The 20,586-nt window shown below is 41.2% G+C and overlaps 1 protein-coding gene across 1 annotated transcript in view; it reads right to left on the reverse strand.

The window, feature by feature from the left end:
- The window catches only part of LOC134635339 (gap junction delta-2 protein-like), a 34,483-nt gene extending 15,704 nt beyond the window's left edge, over positions 1-18,779 (reverse strand). Inside the window, exons 1-4 of the mRNA XM_063484732.1 lie at positions 18,435-18,779; positions 16,733-16,789; positions 3,836-4,698; positions 3,073-3,148 (exon numbers count right to left, since the gene is read on the reverse strand). Coding sequence (XP_063340802.1) covers positions 3,073-3,148; positions 3,836-4,698; positions 16,733-16,789; positions 18,435-18,505 — 1,067 coding nt within the window. The 5' untranslated portion in view covers positions 18,506-18,779. The remainder of the gene's footprint in view (positions 1-3,072; positions 3,149-3,835; positions 4,699-16,732; positions 16,790-18,434) is intronic.
- Positions 18,780-20,586: the final 1,807 nt, after the last annotated feature.

Consider the following 20,586-nt stretch of genomic DNA (forward strand, 5'->3'; position numbering starts at 1 on the left):
AGCATGAAGCTACAGTACATTTAATGTAGTATTGCAATGTCATGTGTGCAGCTAGAAATGGAACTTACTAGCTTACCAAATTACTTCTTCTAAACCTTTACTTTATTAGTAGTAACTTATTATTGACACAATATCCTATGATCTCTGTCTTTTTTTAGCGCACCACTATTTTGGGTAATTTTATGTGTGAAAGTTTAGTTGATTGATGAAGAAGTCGCTAAATGTGCAGCTGCTGTGACAGTCATGCTAATGTTAGCGTCTGTGTAACGCTGATTATGCTAGCAGATGTAGCCTCATTACGAGGTTACAGGGTTATATGTCAATAAAGTCTTTTCATATCTGTGGTTTCAACATATAAATAATGCTAATGATATATATATCTTTAAAAAGGACTTAAAAGGTGGGTTTACTTTCAAAAGAAGTCTGAAGGCTGTATCACAGGAATTGATGCTAACAAGATTATTTTTTGACTGCTTCTTACAATGTATTTGATAAAAGACATTTAAATGGGGTTTTAGTTTTGCATTTTTATCTAATTTCAAATACATAACAAATAATAATAGCTTTCTGTTTTAGACATTTTGTAGCACAACAAGTCATATTATGTTATTTAAGATTTTTATTTCAGACATCCAGCCAGCAGCAAGAACAGCAATGAATATAGAAGCAGCTCTCTCTGGAAAGTCACCTTCAACCACCACAGACAGCTACTTATTCTACACGCATGTAAGTTTCTGTTTTGCTTTAACTACACTGCTAATGCAGTTTTTGTTTAGTTTCACTTAGAGTACACTTTATGGACAGAAGTATAGGCCCACACCTCCTAACCTTTAAATTCTGGTGTTTTCAGTCCCTTGCTATGGGTGTATAAAAATCAAGCACCTAGCCATGCAGTTAGTCTTTACCAACACTTGGGTCATTCTGAAGAGCTTGTAATACTGTAATAGGATGCCACCAATGATACTGGCAATGTTTCTGGCGGTTGATTTTCTACTTATTTAAACAGGAAAAAGAAATAGACTAGTCAACTAGTCTAAAAGACAGAAAATCCTCATATAAAACCCCTAATTACATTTTCATTAGTCAAATCACATTCTAAATGTCGCTGAACACTTATAAAATAGGAATAACACATTTAACTAACTAGCATTTATGACAACAGCTAGCAAGAACAGTGACGTTTAAACATTTAGTCACAAGAAATCAAATTTAAACCCTTCTGGATATTTCATGATAAGCTGTAAGTGGTATTATTGCAAAGTGTATAGTAACCATAGTAACTTACCCACAAAGTGGGAGACCACATATAGTCTGGGGTCGGAGACTGCTGAAGTGTATAGTCCATAAAAGTCGCCAATGCTCTGCTGACTCAGTAACTGCAGAGAAACCTCCTGTGGCATTAACATAAGCACAAAAATTGTGCACCGGGAGCTTCGTGGCACTGGTTTCCATGACCGAGCAGCTCCTGTAGGTGTAACGTGTAGCCGGTGTTCTGACAAAACATCCTACTTTGTCAAAACATCCTACCGTAGCGTAAATTTATAGTCATGTCTATCAATCCGTGCTACCTTATTAGAATATACTACCTTACATGGTTTATGCCTTCATCATACATATCTATAGGTAGGTTGTTCTGATAACCCAAATCACACTTATCAAAACGTGCTAACAACGGAGCGTGGTGTCCACCAACTGCAGGAGGACTAAAATTAATTGACAAGGTTTACGCTGTATGCCAGTTTACAGAAATTTAGAAGTACTAAATCAAGACTTGAAATATGACTTCAATTGAGACTCCAAATTGCAGTATTTTTGCAAAAAAAACAAAACACAACTTAGCTTGAAAAGTTAACAAATTGACAACAGCTTACGGAAAACAAGTATCAATTGTAATAAAGAAGTAAAACATATAATACTAACCATTTTTCACACGCACAAGATCGGGGTAGGATCAAATAATAGGCGTGTACTATTAACACCAGAAACATGGGCGTCTTGAGTTGTGCGCATGCGCAGTAACAACATCTAGGACAACTTGATAGGTAGGGTGTTTTGTCAGAACACCGGCCCTGTACTTTTGTCCATATATTTTAAATGAAGACTTTTGAAACTCACCATTCTTTAAGCTTGAACCTACACTGCACCGCATTAGCAGTAGTAATAGCAGTAAACATATGCTGATGTAGTGTTGTAGTGAAATTTCTTTTGGCATGGTGTACCTGCATGACTGTTATCAGCTAACACCTCACAACAAAAGTAGAAAGGCAACAGTGCATAGTAATTATCACATCTTTGTTAAACAAAGCACAGCCAAAATCACTGCATAATGATTTATTCACATATTTTTTGTCACATACTATATATTATTATTATTGTTGTTATTGCTGCAGTTGTGGCGCCTTTCAGGTATTTGCTTTCATTATTCCCATAACGAGATTCTATGCTCATATCTCTTTATAGTTTTCATCTTCATGCATGCTGAGTATTACATTTCAAAGGAGCAGGATGCAAATAAATTAAACAGTCTCTTTTTTAAAGTTACATCTCATAATCTATCCATTCTAATAATGCTTCAGTTACATGCCTTTTTCAGAGTCCATAGAGGGAAGTCACTTCTTGGAACATACAGTCTCCATCAGAGGGTAAAGGCATTACAAAGAGCACATTATTAATACATCTCATTAAAGCTGGCAATCTATGATTAATTTTCATAACCAACCAAGCCCCTATTCCCCCACCCAAGTACAGCCTATCTCTACCGCATAGTGAAAACACTAAGTGTAATTATAACATTTCATCTATGTACAGTAACTTTGAAATATGGCACCAAATCAGCTTGTGAAAAAAAGCTTGAGGTTACATGTTAAAATATTTGTGACTACAATACTTTTCCTGTTTAAAGTGTGTAATTCCATTCATAAGCTTTCAACAGCAATAACATTTTACAAGCCAAAGTGCAAACACTGGCACACTTTTCTTGATTTGTTTTCTTTTATTGTGTGAACGTAAACAGTGCCTTGCAGGCACTGGGAGCATTGTGGTGCATTGACACAGTGTTAGAAAGTAATCTACCTCATCTTCAGTGCACCCTGTGTCCCATTTTGAGCAGAAGCTCTCAGGTGATGTGAGTCTGCAGTCTGTTTGGCACCTAATGCGGTGAAGAATATGGAGATTTGTGAGAAATTTTAGGAAAAGAGTCTGATACAATAAACGATGTGTTCCAGTTTACTAAACATTTTAGTGCTGATCATTTTGTGTTGTTCAAAGGGTGCTTGTTTGTCCACTGTGTGGTTTTAACAGTGTGGACATTATTTTTCTCTTAGTAGCTCAGATTAGTTTAGCATTCAATTTTCCTGACTTGAGTCAGAGATTGGCTTTTTTTTTTCCCCACACACATGCGTATGCATGCACGCGCTTAAGCTCTTGCATATGCACACATAATTGGAAAATGAGAGGATTTCTAAGCTACAGCAAAGGCAAATAATGAAGAACTTCAGATAATTCAACCTCACACAACCTTTAAACCTACAGTCTATTAATATTATTTGTAATTGCTCAGTTTTGTCAGTTGGGTTCTGTGAAGGCACCTAGTGTCACCTAGGCAGAGCAGAGCTCTCAGTGTTACAGCAACACAGTTACCTTTTTAGTTTCAAAGTGTCAAAAACTCTACTTGGTGAAGTAATGGTTCATCGTCACTACACAGAGTCCATCTGTGCTCCTGAATAATAATGCAGTTGTCAGTTTTGTGCCTACTGATGGGTGGTCTGCGGCCAGGGAAAAGCTCTTCTCCAATATTTAAAAGGTCTTTGAGCCCCCAGGCAGAGAAGCCTCTGTCAGACGTAGGCTGACTCACTAGACTGGGTCCTGCCCAGGTTTGGGGCTTGGGACATGTGTGAAACATCCTTCTTGCGCACTTCACAGATGGACTTTCTCCGGGCCTGCACCCCTCTGATGGCCGTTTTTATCTTCCTCCAGCCAAGGTGGTTGAGCTCTGCCAGGTTAAGTAGCACACATATGCCACTAACTGCAAACATAAAGACCAAAAACACAGTCTTTTCTGTGGGACGGGACACGTAACACTCCACCTCCTTCACACATGGGTAGCGATCGCACTCAAACATCCCCGGCACATTGAAGCCATACAGGAAATACTGTCCCGCCAAGAAGCCGATCTCTAGCGCATTGCGGAACACAACCTGGATGACGTAGAAACGGGAGATGCCTTCTTGCCGTCGCACTTTAGAGCTCTTGTGAGCTGGAGGGAGTCCCCGGGGTCCGTTAGGGATCTCCTTGACCTCCAAGCAGTCATGATCCTCCTTACTACTGTCGGGGTGCACCAGGATGCCGTTGATGTTTCGGGCATGAAGCTTACGAGAGTGGTGGTCATGGTGGCGACCGTGGTGGCCATGACCATGGTGATCCATGTAAGGATGCAGCAGAGAGTAGCTTCGATCACGTGCTTTGGCTGACTGATGGACAGAATAGGTGATGAAGCACAGGCTTGGCGTGCACACCAGGATTATCTGAAAAACCCAGTAGCGGATGTGCGAGATCGGGAATGCCTTGTCATAACAAGCCTGGTTGCAGCCGGGCTGCATGGTGTTACAAATGAACATGATTTGCTCGTCCTCATACACCTTCTCCCCCACTATGCCAACTATTAAGATACGGAAAATCACCACCACTGTCAGCAGGATCCTGCAGAGACAGAAGGAGAGAGGGCAGGAAGGGGAGGTGGTGAAACAGGAGAAAGACAGCATCAGTTAATGAGGAGCAAATCCACAAAGGAACATTATATGTGGGCATAACTGTATGATTGAGTTGGTATAAAGTTAATGGTGAATAGGTGCTGTCGACAATAGTGGTTTTGATTTTTTTGAATATGCGTTTCTGAAAATTAAAGGGACAGTGACACTACATTCATTTTGCATGTGTGTGCGTGTGTGTGTGCACGCGTATTTGTGTGCTTGTACGCAGCTGCCGTGATAAACAATACCCTGGGATGATGGAGCTGTGCTCTAGATAGCATGCGCACCTCAGGTCACTAATCATGAGATAAAGATGATTTCACACTCATTTTCACTGCTGGACTAAAATGGAACTGAATGGCAACAGCTATGATAGACACCCACTGATTTAAGAATCAGTCTCGCATGTTAGCATATTTCCCCTAGTGTTAATTAGCTTTTATCGAACATACCAAAATATCTCTGTTGCAAAGCAACTGAATAGTATATTGCTGTATAAATAACCTCCTTCTGTTTCATTGTTGACTCCCAAGTGAGGAAAGAAGCATGCACCATATGAAGGGGCAACAACTGTCACAGTTGCAAAGCTTTTAGATGTGTAGCTATTTAAAGTGCTCACATACAAAAGAACGAGTTGCCTCAACTATAGGGAGCTGCTCTCTCGAGGAGGTGGCATTTGCTAAAAACTGCAAGGACTTCCCATTGAGCATCATTAGTGCTTTGCTGCAGTTATAGAAAGCTGTGTCCAGGGACCGGTGGATCTAGAGAGCAGTACAGCTGTTCTGTTATTTTCATGGTGTCGATCCAGTATGGGCACTGCGGAGGAGGACTCTGGCTTTAGGGCTGCAGTGTCAGCTCTTTCTAATGAGCGAGGAAAGCCTGCACATCATTGAGCTCCCTGGTATTTATGCCACAGCCGTGGATGTGAATGCTCCCTGTGTGGAAGAGCCAGTTGCTTAGCACACTCTTGTATCCAAGCACAAGAGGGGGCCACAGACGGGAAGTAAAGGGATAGAGATAGATGGGAGCTGGCCCTGAAGTGAAAGGCAGCTACGTAGGACAATAGCCAAAGTAATGGGATTTTGTTGTATTTTAAATATGCACGTGCATCCTAACTTGTTTGCTATAAAATGAGACTCCATACTTTATCTTTTAATGAGGGCTCAAAATGCCTACCGACCTTCAGTGACCAGTAACCACAGCAACCTGCAGAGGATGGCTGTATAGACACCCAGTATGGAGGGAAAAAATAGCTTACAGTTGTTAGAAATATCCGACAAGTAAAAAAAATACATTTGTTTGAATGATGTGAAAGAGGAGGCAATTTGCTGAAGCCAAGGGAAAGACGGGTGAAGGTAAGAGGTACACCAGGGGAACATGCGTTAGCATGAAACAGACTTAAAATAGAGCAGTGCCTTGCTGCAGGAATATCACTGCTCCACCTGCGAATGCATGCCTGTGTGTGTTTTTTTGTGCGAGGAAGACAGGCACGAGGACACAGACACAAAGAGGAAGAGTCAGCCATGTGTATGACTTGTGCAAAATGGCAAAGACTCACAGTCGCCTGTGCTCAGAGCAGCTGCCAGCGTGCACGCTACACTGACTTCCATCATGGTTAAAAATCCAGCAGAATAAAGCTCCCCCGCATCTTTGGACTTTCAGAAGTTCAAATCTGGTCCTGTGTGTCATTCACATTAAGACATCTGTCAACATCTGCTCCTTTGCGGTGAGCCTGATGTGTACGGGCTCACTGGTGGTTTGACAGCAGTCGATATGGCTGAATGAATGATATTGATGGTTCTCTGCACCACAGGAAGATTTGACGCATTCTGCTCACAGGGATGGAGATCTGTGGTCGACACAGCTCGTCTGTATGCAAATATTTGTTTAAAAGATAGAGGATATATGACTAACTCTAGGTCAGTGTCAGTGTGAGAATCTGCAGTGCTGGATGTTCATTTAAAACCATGCAAGAGGCTCGAGAGCAGCTTTTCTGCATTCTACCTTGATTTTCTAATCAAGGTAATAAAAGACAATGGCTGCTTCTCTGCCCAGTGATAATTACTATGTCATAATTACAATTTAATGCCACTGAATCTTCCTGCTGTCAACATCTATGTGTAATGCCACAGACTCATGGGCAACATGTTTTTAATGTTGAACTGAAATATTCTTAGTTCAGACTGTCCTCAGACTGAAGGTAAGAGGATTGAAGCTGTTTCTTCTTCTTAAAATGTCATGCATCGTGATTTCCGATGAGTGCATCCACATAGATTTAATGTAACATGTAATATCAGTTCATCTCGACAAACTTTCCACTATGCTGTCGTGTGTTCATGATTGTAACAGCTTTTTTAGTCCAGATCTGTTAACAAACATTTTAAATAGCACTCTATACTAGTCTTTCATTACATCGACATAGGTCAGTATGTATTTATCTGTAGTCATCACCATCTAAACGAAAAGACTTTGTGCTTTTTTTCCTAAATATATTCAAGCGATAAGGACTTGCAGTTTTCTTGTGCTCCTCAGAGTTTGTTCAATTTAAAAATAAGAACATTCCAGTGTACCTATGGGCATTCCTTAGCGCAGCATTGCAGTCATTTAAAAATCCAGTCATTACTTCTGCTTTTTGTGTCATTAAAAAAAATCCCAAGACATTCCCTGTATTGAGTGCTGTGTGTGTTTGTTTGTGTGTGGTGGTTTATGTGTTTGCTCTACTGCTGGATAACGGGATAATCAGCATGGGGCAGATTGCTGCATTAGCAGAAAGCAGCGCCCGAACGTTGTCTGCAAACATCAGTGCTTTAAGTCCTGCAGCATAACTAGCCAATACGATAACTAGGAGAAGATTGGGACAGCCCGAAGGCCTGAACCTGCAGAATATTCAATAACAATCATGAATAATGAAAAAGATGTCAGAAGTTTTAGTGTCTCAAACCCATGGGGCAGAATATTAAAATACTTGAAGAGTTGATTCATATAAGTGGGCTTGAAAAAGATTCAGGCATTACCACATATCACAGAATGGTTCCTGTCACCAAAAGTTTCTTAAATGGCTGCTAAATTGTCTCCCACATCAGTCCCCACTCGTCACCTAATTTAGCATCCTGCTTCCCGGAGGACCCGGTTAAAGCTAAGACTAATCATTACATTTTTAGAGACCTTCTAAATTCCTACCACTGTCCAGGAGATTTGATAAGATTTAGAAGAAAGTCAATCCTTCTGCGTCTGTGGATCGCATTCACGTCTGGATCTTCTTTTTTAATATCTGTCTTGAGCTGCATCACTGACAGCTGACATTTTCATAAAGCGCAGAGACAAACAGCAGCTCATGGGCATGTTAACGTTTATGTCTAGAGGGACAGAAATAGGAGGAAGTAAAGATAATGAGGTGGTATTTTGTTGCGTTAACCTTCAAAGGGATCCTCAGGCAGCTGATTGACCTGTAAGATTGTGTGTGCAGTGTAATGTTAGCTGCTCATCAGCTGGTGTGTCGGCTGGACATGCAAGCTCTGTCTTTCCCAGAGGCTTTAACACACACACACACGCGTTCATTCATGCAGCAGCTGCTGTCGCCAGCCTCCAGGGAGAACAGAGGCCCACAAGCACAGATGCACCAGAAAACCTACACTTGCTTTCATACATAGATTGTGAATATAAGAAAGTAACTGTTAATATATGAAGGTGCACAGACTGGCCTCTGAAGCGCTGGATAAGTGCAGTTAGCTGTGAAGAAACCTGGATAAAAATATTCCTGCCACCCATACGCTCTCAATAATAAGCTCCAATGATTGCTGATGGCAGCACATAATGAATAAAGACCTTACCGGGCCTTGAAATTAGACAGCTTAATTATCAGAGTGCAGACATTTCTATCCACCCGCCCCTCATCACTGCTCCTCTCTTAAAGTGTTTTAATAGTTTAAGGTCTTGCCCACATATCAGGCAGATGTGCACGAATGTCTGAAGTGCAACTACGAGTCAGCGTGACGAATACGGTAATATAAGCTAAACTTGAGCTGCGGTGGTTCTCTTACCCCTGCTGTCTTGAAATACGTTACTTAGAGTGTGAAACAGAAACGGTTTTTAAAAATCTGCCCGAGTTTAGCAACGTCAGACTCAAACCATAACAGCTTTTTCATCCTGCTAGTTTCCACTGTGCCACGACTCAGAGTCAACATGGGCAGAAATGTAATTATATCACTTGCTCATTCAACATCTCGGAGGGAAATGGCCTCCAGCTGTTTTGCAGGAATAACGGAGGAAACAGGAAAGTTAATTGGGGGAGACTCTACAGGTATCTGTGCCAATTATACCTCAGCTAACAGACAACAGCGAGATCTCAATCTTCACAGCAAAACCATTACAGCTGCGCTTGAGAAAGATGCCTTAGTACGGTTTATGATGAGTATTTTTATTTTATGCCAAACTACTTCACACCACTCAAAGAAAGCTGGGGGAAGAAATTCCTATACACATCGTTTCTGTTAACTCATTGCGTGGCCTAACCATGCGCGATGATAATGCAGAGCACACCAGATGCAGCTTTCCTCTATCCCGTTTGTCTTTATGTCATCTAAAATTACTCTTTCATCTCGACTCAAGCTAGCGGAGGCAAACATTATGCAGAAGTGTTTCTATCTAAAATAACTTGAAAGCTAAATAAATGGCATCAGCATTTCTTTGTGTATCCCGAACCAGCACATTTTGGTGATCACATCAATATCCAATTTCAGAAGATTCCATTTATATAACATCTTGGCCTACAGTACAATATTTGGAGTAATGATGGGATTTTACACACATCAGGTCTCCCATTTTAATCCTGTAATACATTTTTATACAGATGGCCGCCCCTCCCTGAGCCTGGTTCTGCTGGAGGTTTCTTCCTGTTAAAAGGGAGTTTTTCCTTCCCACTGCCGCCAAAGTGCTTGCTCATAGGGGGTCATATGATTGTTTTTACTCTTTATGTATTATTGTAGGGTCTACCTTACAGTATAAAGCCCCTTGAGGCGATTTTAATGTTTTGATTTGGTGCTGTATAAATAAAATTGAATTAAATGGAAATTGAATAGAAAAATATTGACATTTTTGGTAAATAAATACACAAGGGCGACTTAATCTGGGCAAATGACTCAGCATCACTGTTATGGAAGTCTGGTTACTGAGGATGAAGGAGTTACAGGAGATATTTTTTTTATATATTTATTAATGAAATGCTTGATATTGAGGAGAAAAGAGATGATTACAGGTTAGCGCAGCTAAGTTTACGCAGCTCTGAAGTTTCACACAAGTTTCTCCCAAACTAGATAACAAGTAGTCAAAGCTATCCTTGATAAAAACAGGAAACATCACCGCGTCACCGAGCCTGACCTTTTCAGACCTACCCAAAATAGCGAGACTTCTCCATCATAGGAAATTGGACTCATACTTTAAATGGTATTTGTTCAGGACGTTGCATAAGACCCCTTTTTAATTTTGATAGTTCCCAGAATGCATCAGCTCTGCTCTGTCTCTCTAATATGTTTTAGTGCCAGAACCTTTAAGTCTTGCAGCAGACAAAAATCAGCTGCCTCATGTGGTTGCACTGTATGTTTGTCTTCAGAGGATATCTTCTTAAGCATATAAATTTGGTGCTGAAAAGTAACAAATTATTAGAAGTTTTTGTCCCTAATATTTCAAACAGCACTCACAAGTTTTCCTAAAGTAGCATATTTAACCTTAATTTTTATGTAGGGGCATTTCATCTGACTGTTTAATTGCGAAAAACACATAAAATCTTAGTAAATGTCTGGAATGGTTACTTTTTTGTAAAAACATCTCCGCTGCTAAAATGTAGCCTCTACATAAGGTCAGTAAACAGAACCTTTGCTGCTTGTCAGCGCTGGTTAGATTGTGTGTTGGGTTGTAAAGATTTAATTGTAAGGCTTTTAGTAAAATTGTATGTAGCAAGTTTCTCTGTAAAAAGTATTAATGGAGTTTTAGCCTCGTGGAAAGAGGTTGGAAAAGCACTTCTGATATATAACTTGCTAGTTATAAAACCAGCGAACACAGATCTATATTAGTATAATATATAAAAAAATATATATAAAAGCTTCTAATCACAAGCTAATTACTAGAAGTTACTGAAAGACCATATAAACACTTTGTGAATTCAGATGCTTTGTTCATCACAACGTGCAAGCTTTTGTTCATTTAAACATTGGATTAGAGTTGCATGCAATAACCTGTCTATAATATTTGTGTTTGCATATGTTGGCCTCATGGCTTTTCTGGCAGATTATTTAAATTCTAATCAGTTGTCCTTTCTGAAAGTTAGAGCACACTAACATGATGGTTACTTTCCAAATCAAGTGGCTTACTATAGTAGAGTACTGTCATTATGTATCACAGTAAAATATGATTCAATCTGCACATTAATGAATGTCCCTAACTTCCTTCTAATGTGTGTATGAATTTCTTATTTCAACTGAGGGAAATGTATTTGTTATTAATGAGCCTCAAACTGCGTGTTTTCTTTCCTAAACCTGCAATGTGCCATTAAAGACAGTCAGACTCTAGTAACGTGGTTGGCTCCTGTAAATTGACTTCCCACAATATAACATGATAGCACCATCACTCGCTGTGCAAGGTGAACGCTTATTTCATGTCTCTCCCACTCAGCCATGCCCGCCTCCTAACTCTGTCCATATTTTAAACCTTCACTAGCTGATGGCTAAGTTTGTGATTAGGCTAGTGGTGTGTGATACTGCAAACTTTGGTATCGAGCTGATGCCAGATCAACACAGGACCGATACTGCTGATACTGATACCGATACTTTTAACCTATAAAGACAGCATATGGAGGGGACAGCAGTGGCGTCGTGATTTATGAGATGAATCATCATCAATTTGACAAATGCTGAACACATTTTAATGACTACTAATTAACTGTGAATTTTAATTTCCACAATAATTAGTTAACACAACGAAACACGCCTTTCAGCTTTTCACCTTCTGTTGTTTAAATGTGCCATAGGCTGTGAATACAATAGATAACACAATTCAATGGGCTACTGAACTTAGGATAGAAACAAGGCATTGATCCTATCGTGCTAGCATTGATCCAATACCAATACCAGGGTTGGCATAGATAATATCGATATTGGGATTGATCTGTCCACCTGTAGAATAGGTTGCTGATTACTTTTTACTGATTTATTCTTTTTAATTTAGATTGGAGCTTTACATATTCTATCATAGTATCATAGATTTGTTAGGTTGTCGGTGTCAAACATTTCTAGTTAGACATCTTTGCCACTGGGATTTACCCAAGAGGAAGTTAAAGTTTGTCTTTATTTTAAGCAATGGATAATTAGAACACTGCAAATAGTTTCAAAATCTCAGTGCAGCCCACATACATGCATGCTTCACGTCACATCTTTTAAATCAGCCCTTGTTTTTGTTAAAGAAAAAGAAATAAGCATTTACATTAGTCATTACTTCTGGTGCACATTTTTCCTGGACTACATTTTTACCTTAAAAAACAACATCTTCACAATGCTTTTGTTTAAGGGAGTTTGGGTGTTTAATAACACTCTCACAATTCATAAAAGTTTAACAAAACCTGTCTGAATCGAATCAGAAAATATCACTACATGTGGGAAGTCATTAAATATACATTTAGGCTATGCATAGGGGAAACATTACATGCCTGATAAAACTCTTACACACACCGCTGATGTGTTGCTGAAATGAATAATAGCCCGCGCTGAGTGAAAGCTGAGCTCAGCGCTAGTGGCAAACCGTGCAATCAATTTCATTCAACATCAGGGACTGCTGCACAAATAAACTAATGACAACTGTAGATGTGCAGGAAAACGGTTTAATTTGAACGACAGTCCTGCTCCTTGGCGAACGATGATGGATTACTAATCCTTTCTAATGCTGCAATATGGACGCCATTGTTTTGCTTTGCAACAAAACCTTCTCGGGTGGAATAAATCTTATCCAGGAAGATGGTTATCAATGATACATGAAGCATATTCTGTCAGAAGGGATGATGTCCTCAATTCACGCAGAGCATTCCTGCATCTCTGATTATTTTGGGAGAACTAGGGTGCCCTTCTCAAAGTAGGGTACCTCCTTCTTGTGGATATCCTGACCCATTTAGGAAAAGAACATGACCATGAAATCTGCAGGAGTGAACAACTTCGGGGCAAAGAGTGCATCTTGCTTTTAAAGCCAACAAACAAGAACGCAGATATGTTCAGTCACGTCAAACCTTTCCGGGCTGCCTGTCTAAGTGCAGGTTCTTCCAGCCATATAAACAACACTGCAGAGCAACAAGGTGTATTTCATACACCACTTTGTTGCATTAAAAGGCTGGTCAACTCTGCATACATTTTTAATGAATGACTTGACATCAGTTGCAACATGCAACAAGAGGCACAAAGCATTTATTAAGATTTTATGGTTTATACTGCTTAAGTGGGGAGTGATAGATGATGAATAATGGATCATTTAGAGCTTTATCGCAGATGAAAAAACAAAACGTAAATAGATGCAGAAATCTAAAAGTACATAAATGAATAACAGCAAACAGCACTTTGTAAACTAATTCTTAATCTGATTGAAATGCAGTTTACAGAATGTAATCTATGGAAATGTACTTTTGTGGCTTTAACAGCATAGACAGTGATGTTTGCATGTACTTTATCTCAGAATCAACCTGAACATTTAAAAGAGCTGCTTCATGAACACTGCTGTCAACATTGTGTGCCGGGTCAGCCAGCAACTTCAGATGAAGGATCTCTGACACAGATTCTGAGCGATAAACCTCTGCAGAGGGAAAACTTTTCTTCCTCCCTCTGTCTCACCCCCACCCTCATCCATCCGTTGCAGCTTTTTTGTTCTGCCTCTACAGCTCCCATCATCTCCTCTCTATCCATCCGGTTACCTTTATTATTTTATCTTCCTCGGATCACTCTAGTGCTCCATTATCTCTGCCTCTTTTTTTTTCCAGCTCATCTTTTGCGCTGACCTCACTACAGCATTGCAGTCAAGGAGAGGCAAGTTATATATCTCGCACCCAAAGGCTTGATCTTCACACGGTTGGACGCATTTTTGTCACGGTAGACATCACAAACATTCACACCTGTGATCTGCAAATGGTTTGAGCACCACATGTGAAACACACACATACACACACAAACTGTATTACTGTATGTGAATATTAAACTGTTTATTGCCTGTAGTTGTGTGCTTTAAAATATATTGTAATGATGTGATTTTTGTATACAGATTAAGGACTGGGAAAAATGACGAGCCTAGGTGTTAGATGCATGCCCTCCACATTCAGTTTGCAGTATTATATGGACATGTAATTTATTTGTCTATCGCACCTACTTAAATACTTAATTTGTATGAAATTGTATAGACAAGAGGTGTTCATATGCTCGTGTGATAAGCAAGAATTACGAATAGGATAAAACAAAAAGTAAATTACTGCTGTAACATTTTTATTGTGAAGGCTGTAGATGTACAAAAAATGAAATTATTGTTTTAATTGTAACAAGAAGTCAGTTAATATGCATAGAAAACAACCACAAACATTATCAAGGCTGCTAGTGTCATGTTTTACACAAATGCACACAAATAGAGCTGTGCCATTGGCATAAGAATAAAATAACAATTTAGTTTTCCTAATTTTGGAGCCTGAATGTTTAAGTTGGAGAGGATAGTGCTAACAAACATCACGTCTTCAGTACAGATTTTGTTATATCTTTATTAGGTACATAAAATAGATGTATAGGTCTGTGTGTTGACCTCCATTCTTATCAGAAATGTCATTAATTTGTTACAATTAACAGACTGAGACTGACTATACTATCTAATGCAAAAGATTTCAGGGTCATCATAACTGTTAATATACACTAAAACTGGTTTGGGATAGAGGTGGATTAATGCAGCCTTGACAATGATTTTCATTTCCATGTTATCATGAGTACAGTCATCGGTTATCCATGCACACATTGTACATTGTGCAGTTAGAAGTCAAGCTTATGAAAATTTCACAATACACAACATTAATAACTGAATGAGTCATAATATGCAAGGCACCTGTGGTTAGTCAGAGGCACAGAAGCAACTCTCAATTTGTCTGTCTCGATCAAAGACCATAATTAAGCTAACCTATGCCACAGTGTAGAGTTGGTCCGTTTCTATTTTAAACACTCTTCTGTAATCCTGAGCTAATTATCTATCCTATGCCAGGGCATAGGTTAGCTTAAACCTACAATTAAGAAACAGCTTAATTGTAGCTCAAAAAGACAGTCTAAACATCTGAAAATGCTGACGGTGTCTCACGGTGGATTTACATCCTCGTGTCGGCACTCAAAAAAAGATGACTGACATGCAACCATGTTCCAAAGTTTGGATGCAGGGGAGACCTTTTATGTCGAAACGTCACTGTTCTGTGCTTTGGAACCGCATCCATTAAAACTGCAAGCGAACACATGCAAACGTTGTCAAAGTAACGACACACAGGCTGAACATCCTACTTGTGATGCCATCTACCAGTCGCTGCATGCCACACCCTGTGAAGTGCAGGACTTCACGACGCACAACAGTGCAACACTACATCACGGTTGTGTTCACGAGTGCAATGGACCACAGCCAACAACCATTGTTGGCTGTGGTCAGTGGTGCAACAGACTTGAACCTTTCAACCCATAGAGGTCAGTGCAACAATTTTGACTCCACACATAATTTAGTGTGGGGTTTGGCGTTAACAATCTAGGAGGCACCTTGACAGCACAAAACTGTGCCAGTGGTGAACAATTCTCCAACTTGCTGGTACATCCAGAAACATGATTCCTGTCTTTTAATTATTAAGTGTCACTGATTTCCTGACCATGCAGACACATGCTTAGGTTTAGGAGTCAAGGCATTTTTTTTGTTGTTTTTTGTCTTACTGCTGAGATAACCTAGGAATGTCTAATGTTTTCTTTTCCTTTCTATAGTTGAAAAGCAATATCACCACTTAAAAATAACTTGCTACAAGCTAGTCCACGGCCTCTCTGTCCAAAGTACTTGTGAGTTTTCCTGTACATCTTCAGATATCCTGCACACATGCTAACTAAAGGGACAAAATCGAAAGCGGCGTAGAGAAAATAAGAAGCTGTTCGGGGGCCTAAAACAAAAAATGCTAACAAATAATGTACAGAGAGACTCAAAAACAAAGGTTTCTTGGCTTACATAGCAGATGGAAGAAAAATGGAGGAAACCCCGCCACTGGGAAGCAGATAATGTTACAGCTAATGCTCTAGGGTCAACTAAAGAGCCTTGTAGGACAAACACTCTGAGGAAAGCCAAACACACGGGGATCATTTACAAAGCATTTCACTGTATTCAGCAGAGTCGAACATAGCTGTGGATTTCATACTACTATATGATAGCGATGCGCTTTTTTTACTATCATTTAACTATCCAATGTCACGTGTCTTTGGACAGTTTGACACAATAGAAAATAAATATAGTAAACGCTATCACATCTCCCACAAAAAAGTGCCCTGTTCTAAACTGTACCACTCGATTTACTAAACACATCTTTGGTATTCAGGATACCCTTTATTAGTGTTCAGCCAGTGAAGTGCATGATCAACAAATAGCTCAAACTATGCATATAAGAAAAAACCAGTGCATCATGAGAATACTCTTTATGACTTCTGAAAGAGGTAGCAGACAAATTGAGAGTTGCTTCTGTGCCTCTGAAAATCTGTAGGTGGCGTGAATCATCCAGAGATTAATTTTCAGCATTCTTTGTACCCTGTGCTCACAGGATTTTACTGATTCAGCTTCCAGGACTGTTATTTTAAAGCTGCATTAAGTAATTTTTGACCACTAGGGGGCGGAAAGACTCCAAAACAAGTTCACAACAGTTAGCATCTAGCTTATCAAGGTGTTATGGCTAACATGTTAGCAAACAGTTGCCTACTCACATATCCAGCAGAAACAGAGCAACACGGACATCCCTTTGGTCTCCTTTATCTGGCCACCTGTTGAATGTAATTCCAATATTCACTGGCGTTTTAGCCCTTGTTTGCTCTTCCAACTCATAATTGTTTTTTTTTCTTTTGCTAAATCTCCAACTTTGCTTACCAGTTCCTTTGGCTTTTTTTTACACAGGGCAGTTAGCTTCGGTACCAGGAGTGACTGCCCACATTCATTCGAACCAGCATTGTTTTGGTTTTTCCACTTAAAGAAACCAAAACAACTAGCTGAAAGCTGCGTAGGGCTTCCAAGTGGGATGTTCATTCTCAGTGCTACAACAGTACTCCCAAGCCATCAATGGGAGGGACTCACAAGACTGTGAGATTGCTTAATACATCTTTAAATCAAGTCAGCGTCCAGGTTATTGTTCCATATGAGGACTGGACCAGATGAATTCGTTGGTTAATGCACTTTTAAAATATAGAAATTAGTTGACTGAAATTATTTGGTTGGAAGGAGGATCTCTGTCTTAGCTTCAAATTGCCGATCAGCTGAAATTTTGGTATAAATGTGTAGCTCACATCATCTCTGTTACTTTGGTGCAGTTCCAGTGCCACTGGAGGATGTTGGCTTATTCACAGACAATGAACACATGAGCCAATTTGCAGTCCTTTAACTTACACGGGGCAAGAAACACACACACTCACACAAAAGACCACTGAAGCAAAAAGAAGTTTAGGCCATGTCCTTGTTGAGTTTGAGTTAATGAACACAGCAGGGCGATCACAGTCTTCACTGTTACTTTTTGTTTTTACCAAAGCAAAGCAGTTTTTAAATGGCCGACATATACATCCAGATTTCACAGGCTGAAGCATGTTGACTCTTCACTTTGCCAAATGAGCATCCAAGCGGGACATTTGGATTGTGTTCACTGGGTGGAAAATTCCACTTTTGCAATCAATTAATCACACAGAGATGATGTGGGGCACACATGTGGGGCACGTATTTCACACCAATTTTACAGCAAGTCTCCGTGGCATGTCTCCACTGCTAATCAAACTAAAAGCTCGTCTGTTCAACTCTCCGCCACGAAACACTCTCACGCAAAGTACAACAATGTCTGCTGGTCAAAACTAATTGGATTAACTTTTTTGTTTTTTTTAGGAAATAAAATCACTCAGAGTTCAGAGTCATTAACTCCCCCCTTTGATTCTTCCTCCACACCTGCTTGCTCACCATCCTTTCATCTTCCGCACCTCTGCTCTCCTCTCCTCTCACTCCTACTCCCCTCTCCTCCTTCTGTCCTATTGGTCTGTGGCCAAGCATAATCTATCAATAGCTTGGCTATTAGCTAGTAAAAACATAGGAACCTCTCTGAATTAACCGTAATGCCTGCTGCTGATTATGTGCAATTAGGTTATGCCTTAACTAATAGTGGGTGTGGAGGATAAGAGTGAGGAGAGCAGGGAGGAAGAAAGGACGGGGAAGGCAGGGAGGACTGTGAGGGATAGTGGAACAGAGGAGAGCACTGGGACAAGCCTTGAGGAGGGTAGTCTCTGTACAGATGCCATCCACAGATCCATACAAAACAGCATGTAATGTGCAAAAAAAAGAAAGAAAGAAAGAAAAAAATCCCAGCTCATCAGTTGACATAAAACCGCGGACACAAAACCAGAAAACACCACCTTCCCACTTAAATCCATGTCTTACCTTCCGATCATAGTAGAGTGCTGCTGGACAGCCGCCTCCAGCAGCCTCTCCAAAATCGTCCACTCTCCCATGGCGATGAAGAGGGGGCAGAACGGTCAGAAGAAACAGGGCTTGGGGACCTGACCCCCCTTTCCTCCAGGGAACTCCTTTGCCTTGCTCTCAGGACCAGCAGAGAGTACAGTCAAACCACCCACCCACCCCCGTCACACCTCAGCTCCCTTTGACCTCTACACGTTGACCTGGTCGCTTATCAGTTCATCTCTGTGCACGTGAATGAATGAGTGTCTTCTGATGGGCCTGTCCCGCTCTGCTCCTCTTCCAGGTGCTGAAGAGGTGCTGAGCTGATCGCCTCCCCACCACACACCACTCCCCCCACCTTCTCTCTCCCGTAGTCTCTCCCCCTCCCCTGTGCAGTGATGCTTGTCCTCCCCCTGCCGCACCACTCCGCTCTGCGCTACAGCATATGCTATAGCTCACTGAATGACAGCCATGATCACCCTCTGTTTTCCACTTGCCTCTGTTCTCCTTCCCCTCTCCTTCTTCTGTCCCTGCCTTTGTCCTCCACCTTACCCCCAGGGCACTCCTTGTACTTTAGCTGCACTCACTGCCATCGGTGCTCCCCTGCAATCGTCCTTGCATTGTGTAGAAGCTTTGCCTTTGCTGCACCCTTGCTACTCCAACCTAAACACACACACACAACACATACAGCTGATCCTCCTTGGCTCACCTCAGCAAACGGCACTGTAAACACACACACACACTTGCACTCGATGACAGCTCTGAATCCCACTCTCGCACTTCCTACTGAGGACTGCAGATCCACGCCAGCACACAAAGCTCCTGCCTGCTGAATGTCATTTCATGACTGGAGGAATGGTCGCTCCCACAGCTCTGAGTGCTACAAGGACCCATAAAAACCTGCATACACACACATGCACACACACGCGCGCTCAGAGACACACACTTAAACACGCTGCCACCCAGCCCCTCAGTAATAAATCAGCTGCTTTGCTGCATCCAGTGAGGCTGAACCCAGTCAATGTGCTGCAGACCTGCTGTCCTGTGTTGTCCTGTGTTGTCCCCCTGGCTAAATTCAGCACAGTCCAACACCAAGAGTCATGTCTTGCAGGGATGAAAAGCTGTCCTGAGAAACCTATTTCTGGGCTCCATCATCTTGCACCCCCCCTCCCTCCCGCCTCTCTCCCTCCTGCTCTCCTTCACCTTCACTCTCTTCCTCCTTTTCCTCACGTTTGTTCTGCAGATCTGAGTCCTTCCAACTACCTCTGTCTCAGCGTTCGGTCCCCATCTCTGCTCTGTGCTCTCCCCTCTCTCCCTCTCTCTCTCTGTGTCTCAGCCTCGTTCATCGCTCTATCTCTGTCACACTGTGTGAGCATGCAACACCCCTCCTCCTCCTTTCATAGATCTGCTCTCTCTCATCCCTCCTTCTCGCCCTCCCTCCTTCCCTGCCTCCTCTTGTAAATGTGCTTGGATTGCTACTCTGATCTCTGCTTCGGTTATGCTTGCAAGAATGCCTCCCACTGTACTGCTGTGCCTGTTCCTGCCTGATGTTGCACAGAAAAGACGGAGTTGCGATCTAACTGTGCCTCCTGCCCTGTGTTCATTGCAGTCCTTTGTTCCAGTCTGGAAGCTCGACGGTGTTTCCCTTCACTTCAAATGCTCTCTTCCTGTTTTTTCCCCCCCCTCTCATCATCTAACCTCATGATTCCAGGAGGAGGATTACAGGAGAATTGTAGCTCTGCTCCACCCCATCCCCCACATATCCCCTCCCTTTCTCTATCTTACTGTATTGGGGAATACAACACACCTATTTTACCCTGGCCTAACCTTCATACCCCTTTTTTCCGATTTCCCCTTTTCATCTTCTCTCTGTTCCTCATCAGTCTCTCCTCCATTAGAGCCCTTGCGTTCAGTCTCCCTCATGGGAGAGATGAGCACAGTGTTGTACTTTGGTGTGACATTGACATTAGATCAAGGTGGTGTGGGAATGTGATGGTCTCCATCCATTACGCACATGGATACAGTCAGATTCATACAATAATGCACAAACATCCCCTATACACTCTCTCTATCTGAACCAGAGAAGAAAAAAGAAGAAAAAAATAAAGACTTTTTTTCCCCAAGATGTGAGTCA

This window comes from Pelmatolapia mariae, linkage group LG10_11 (genome assembly GCF_036321145.2).
Source record: "Pelmatolapia mariae isolate MD_Pm_ZW linkage group LG10_11, Pm_UMD_F_2, whole genome shotgun sequence".
Classification (NCBI taxonomy): Eukaryota; Metazoa; Chordata; class Actinopteri; order Cichliformes; family Cichlidae; genus Pelmatolapia; species Pelmatolapia mariae.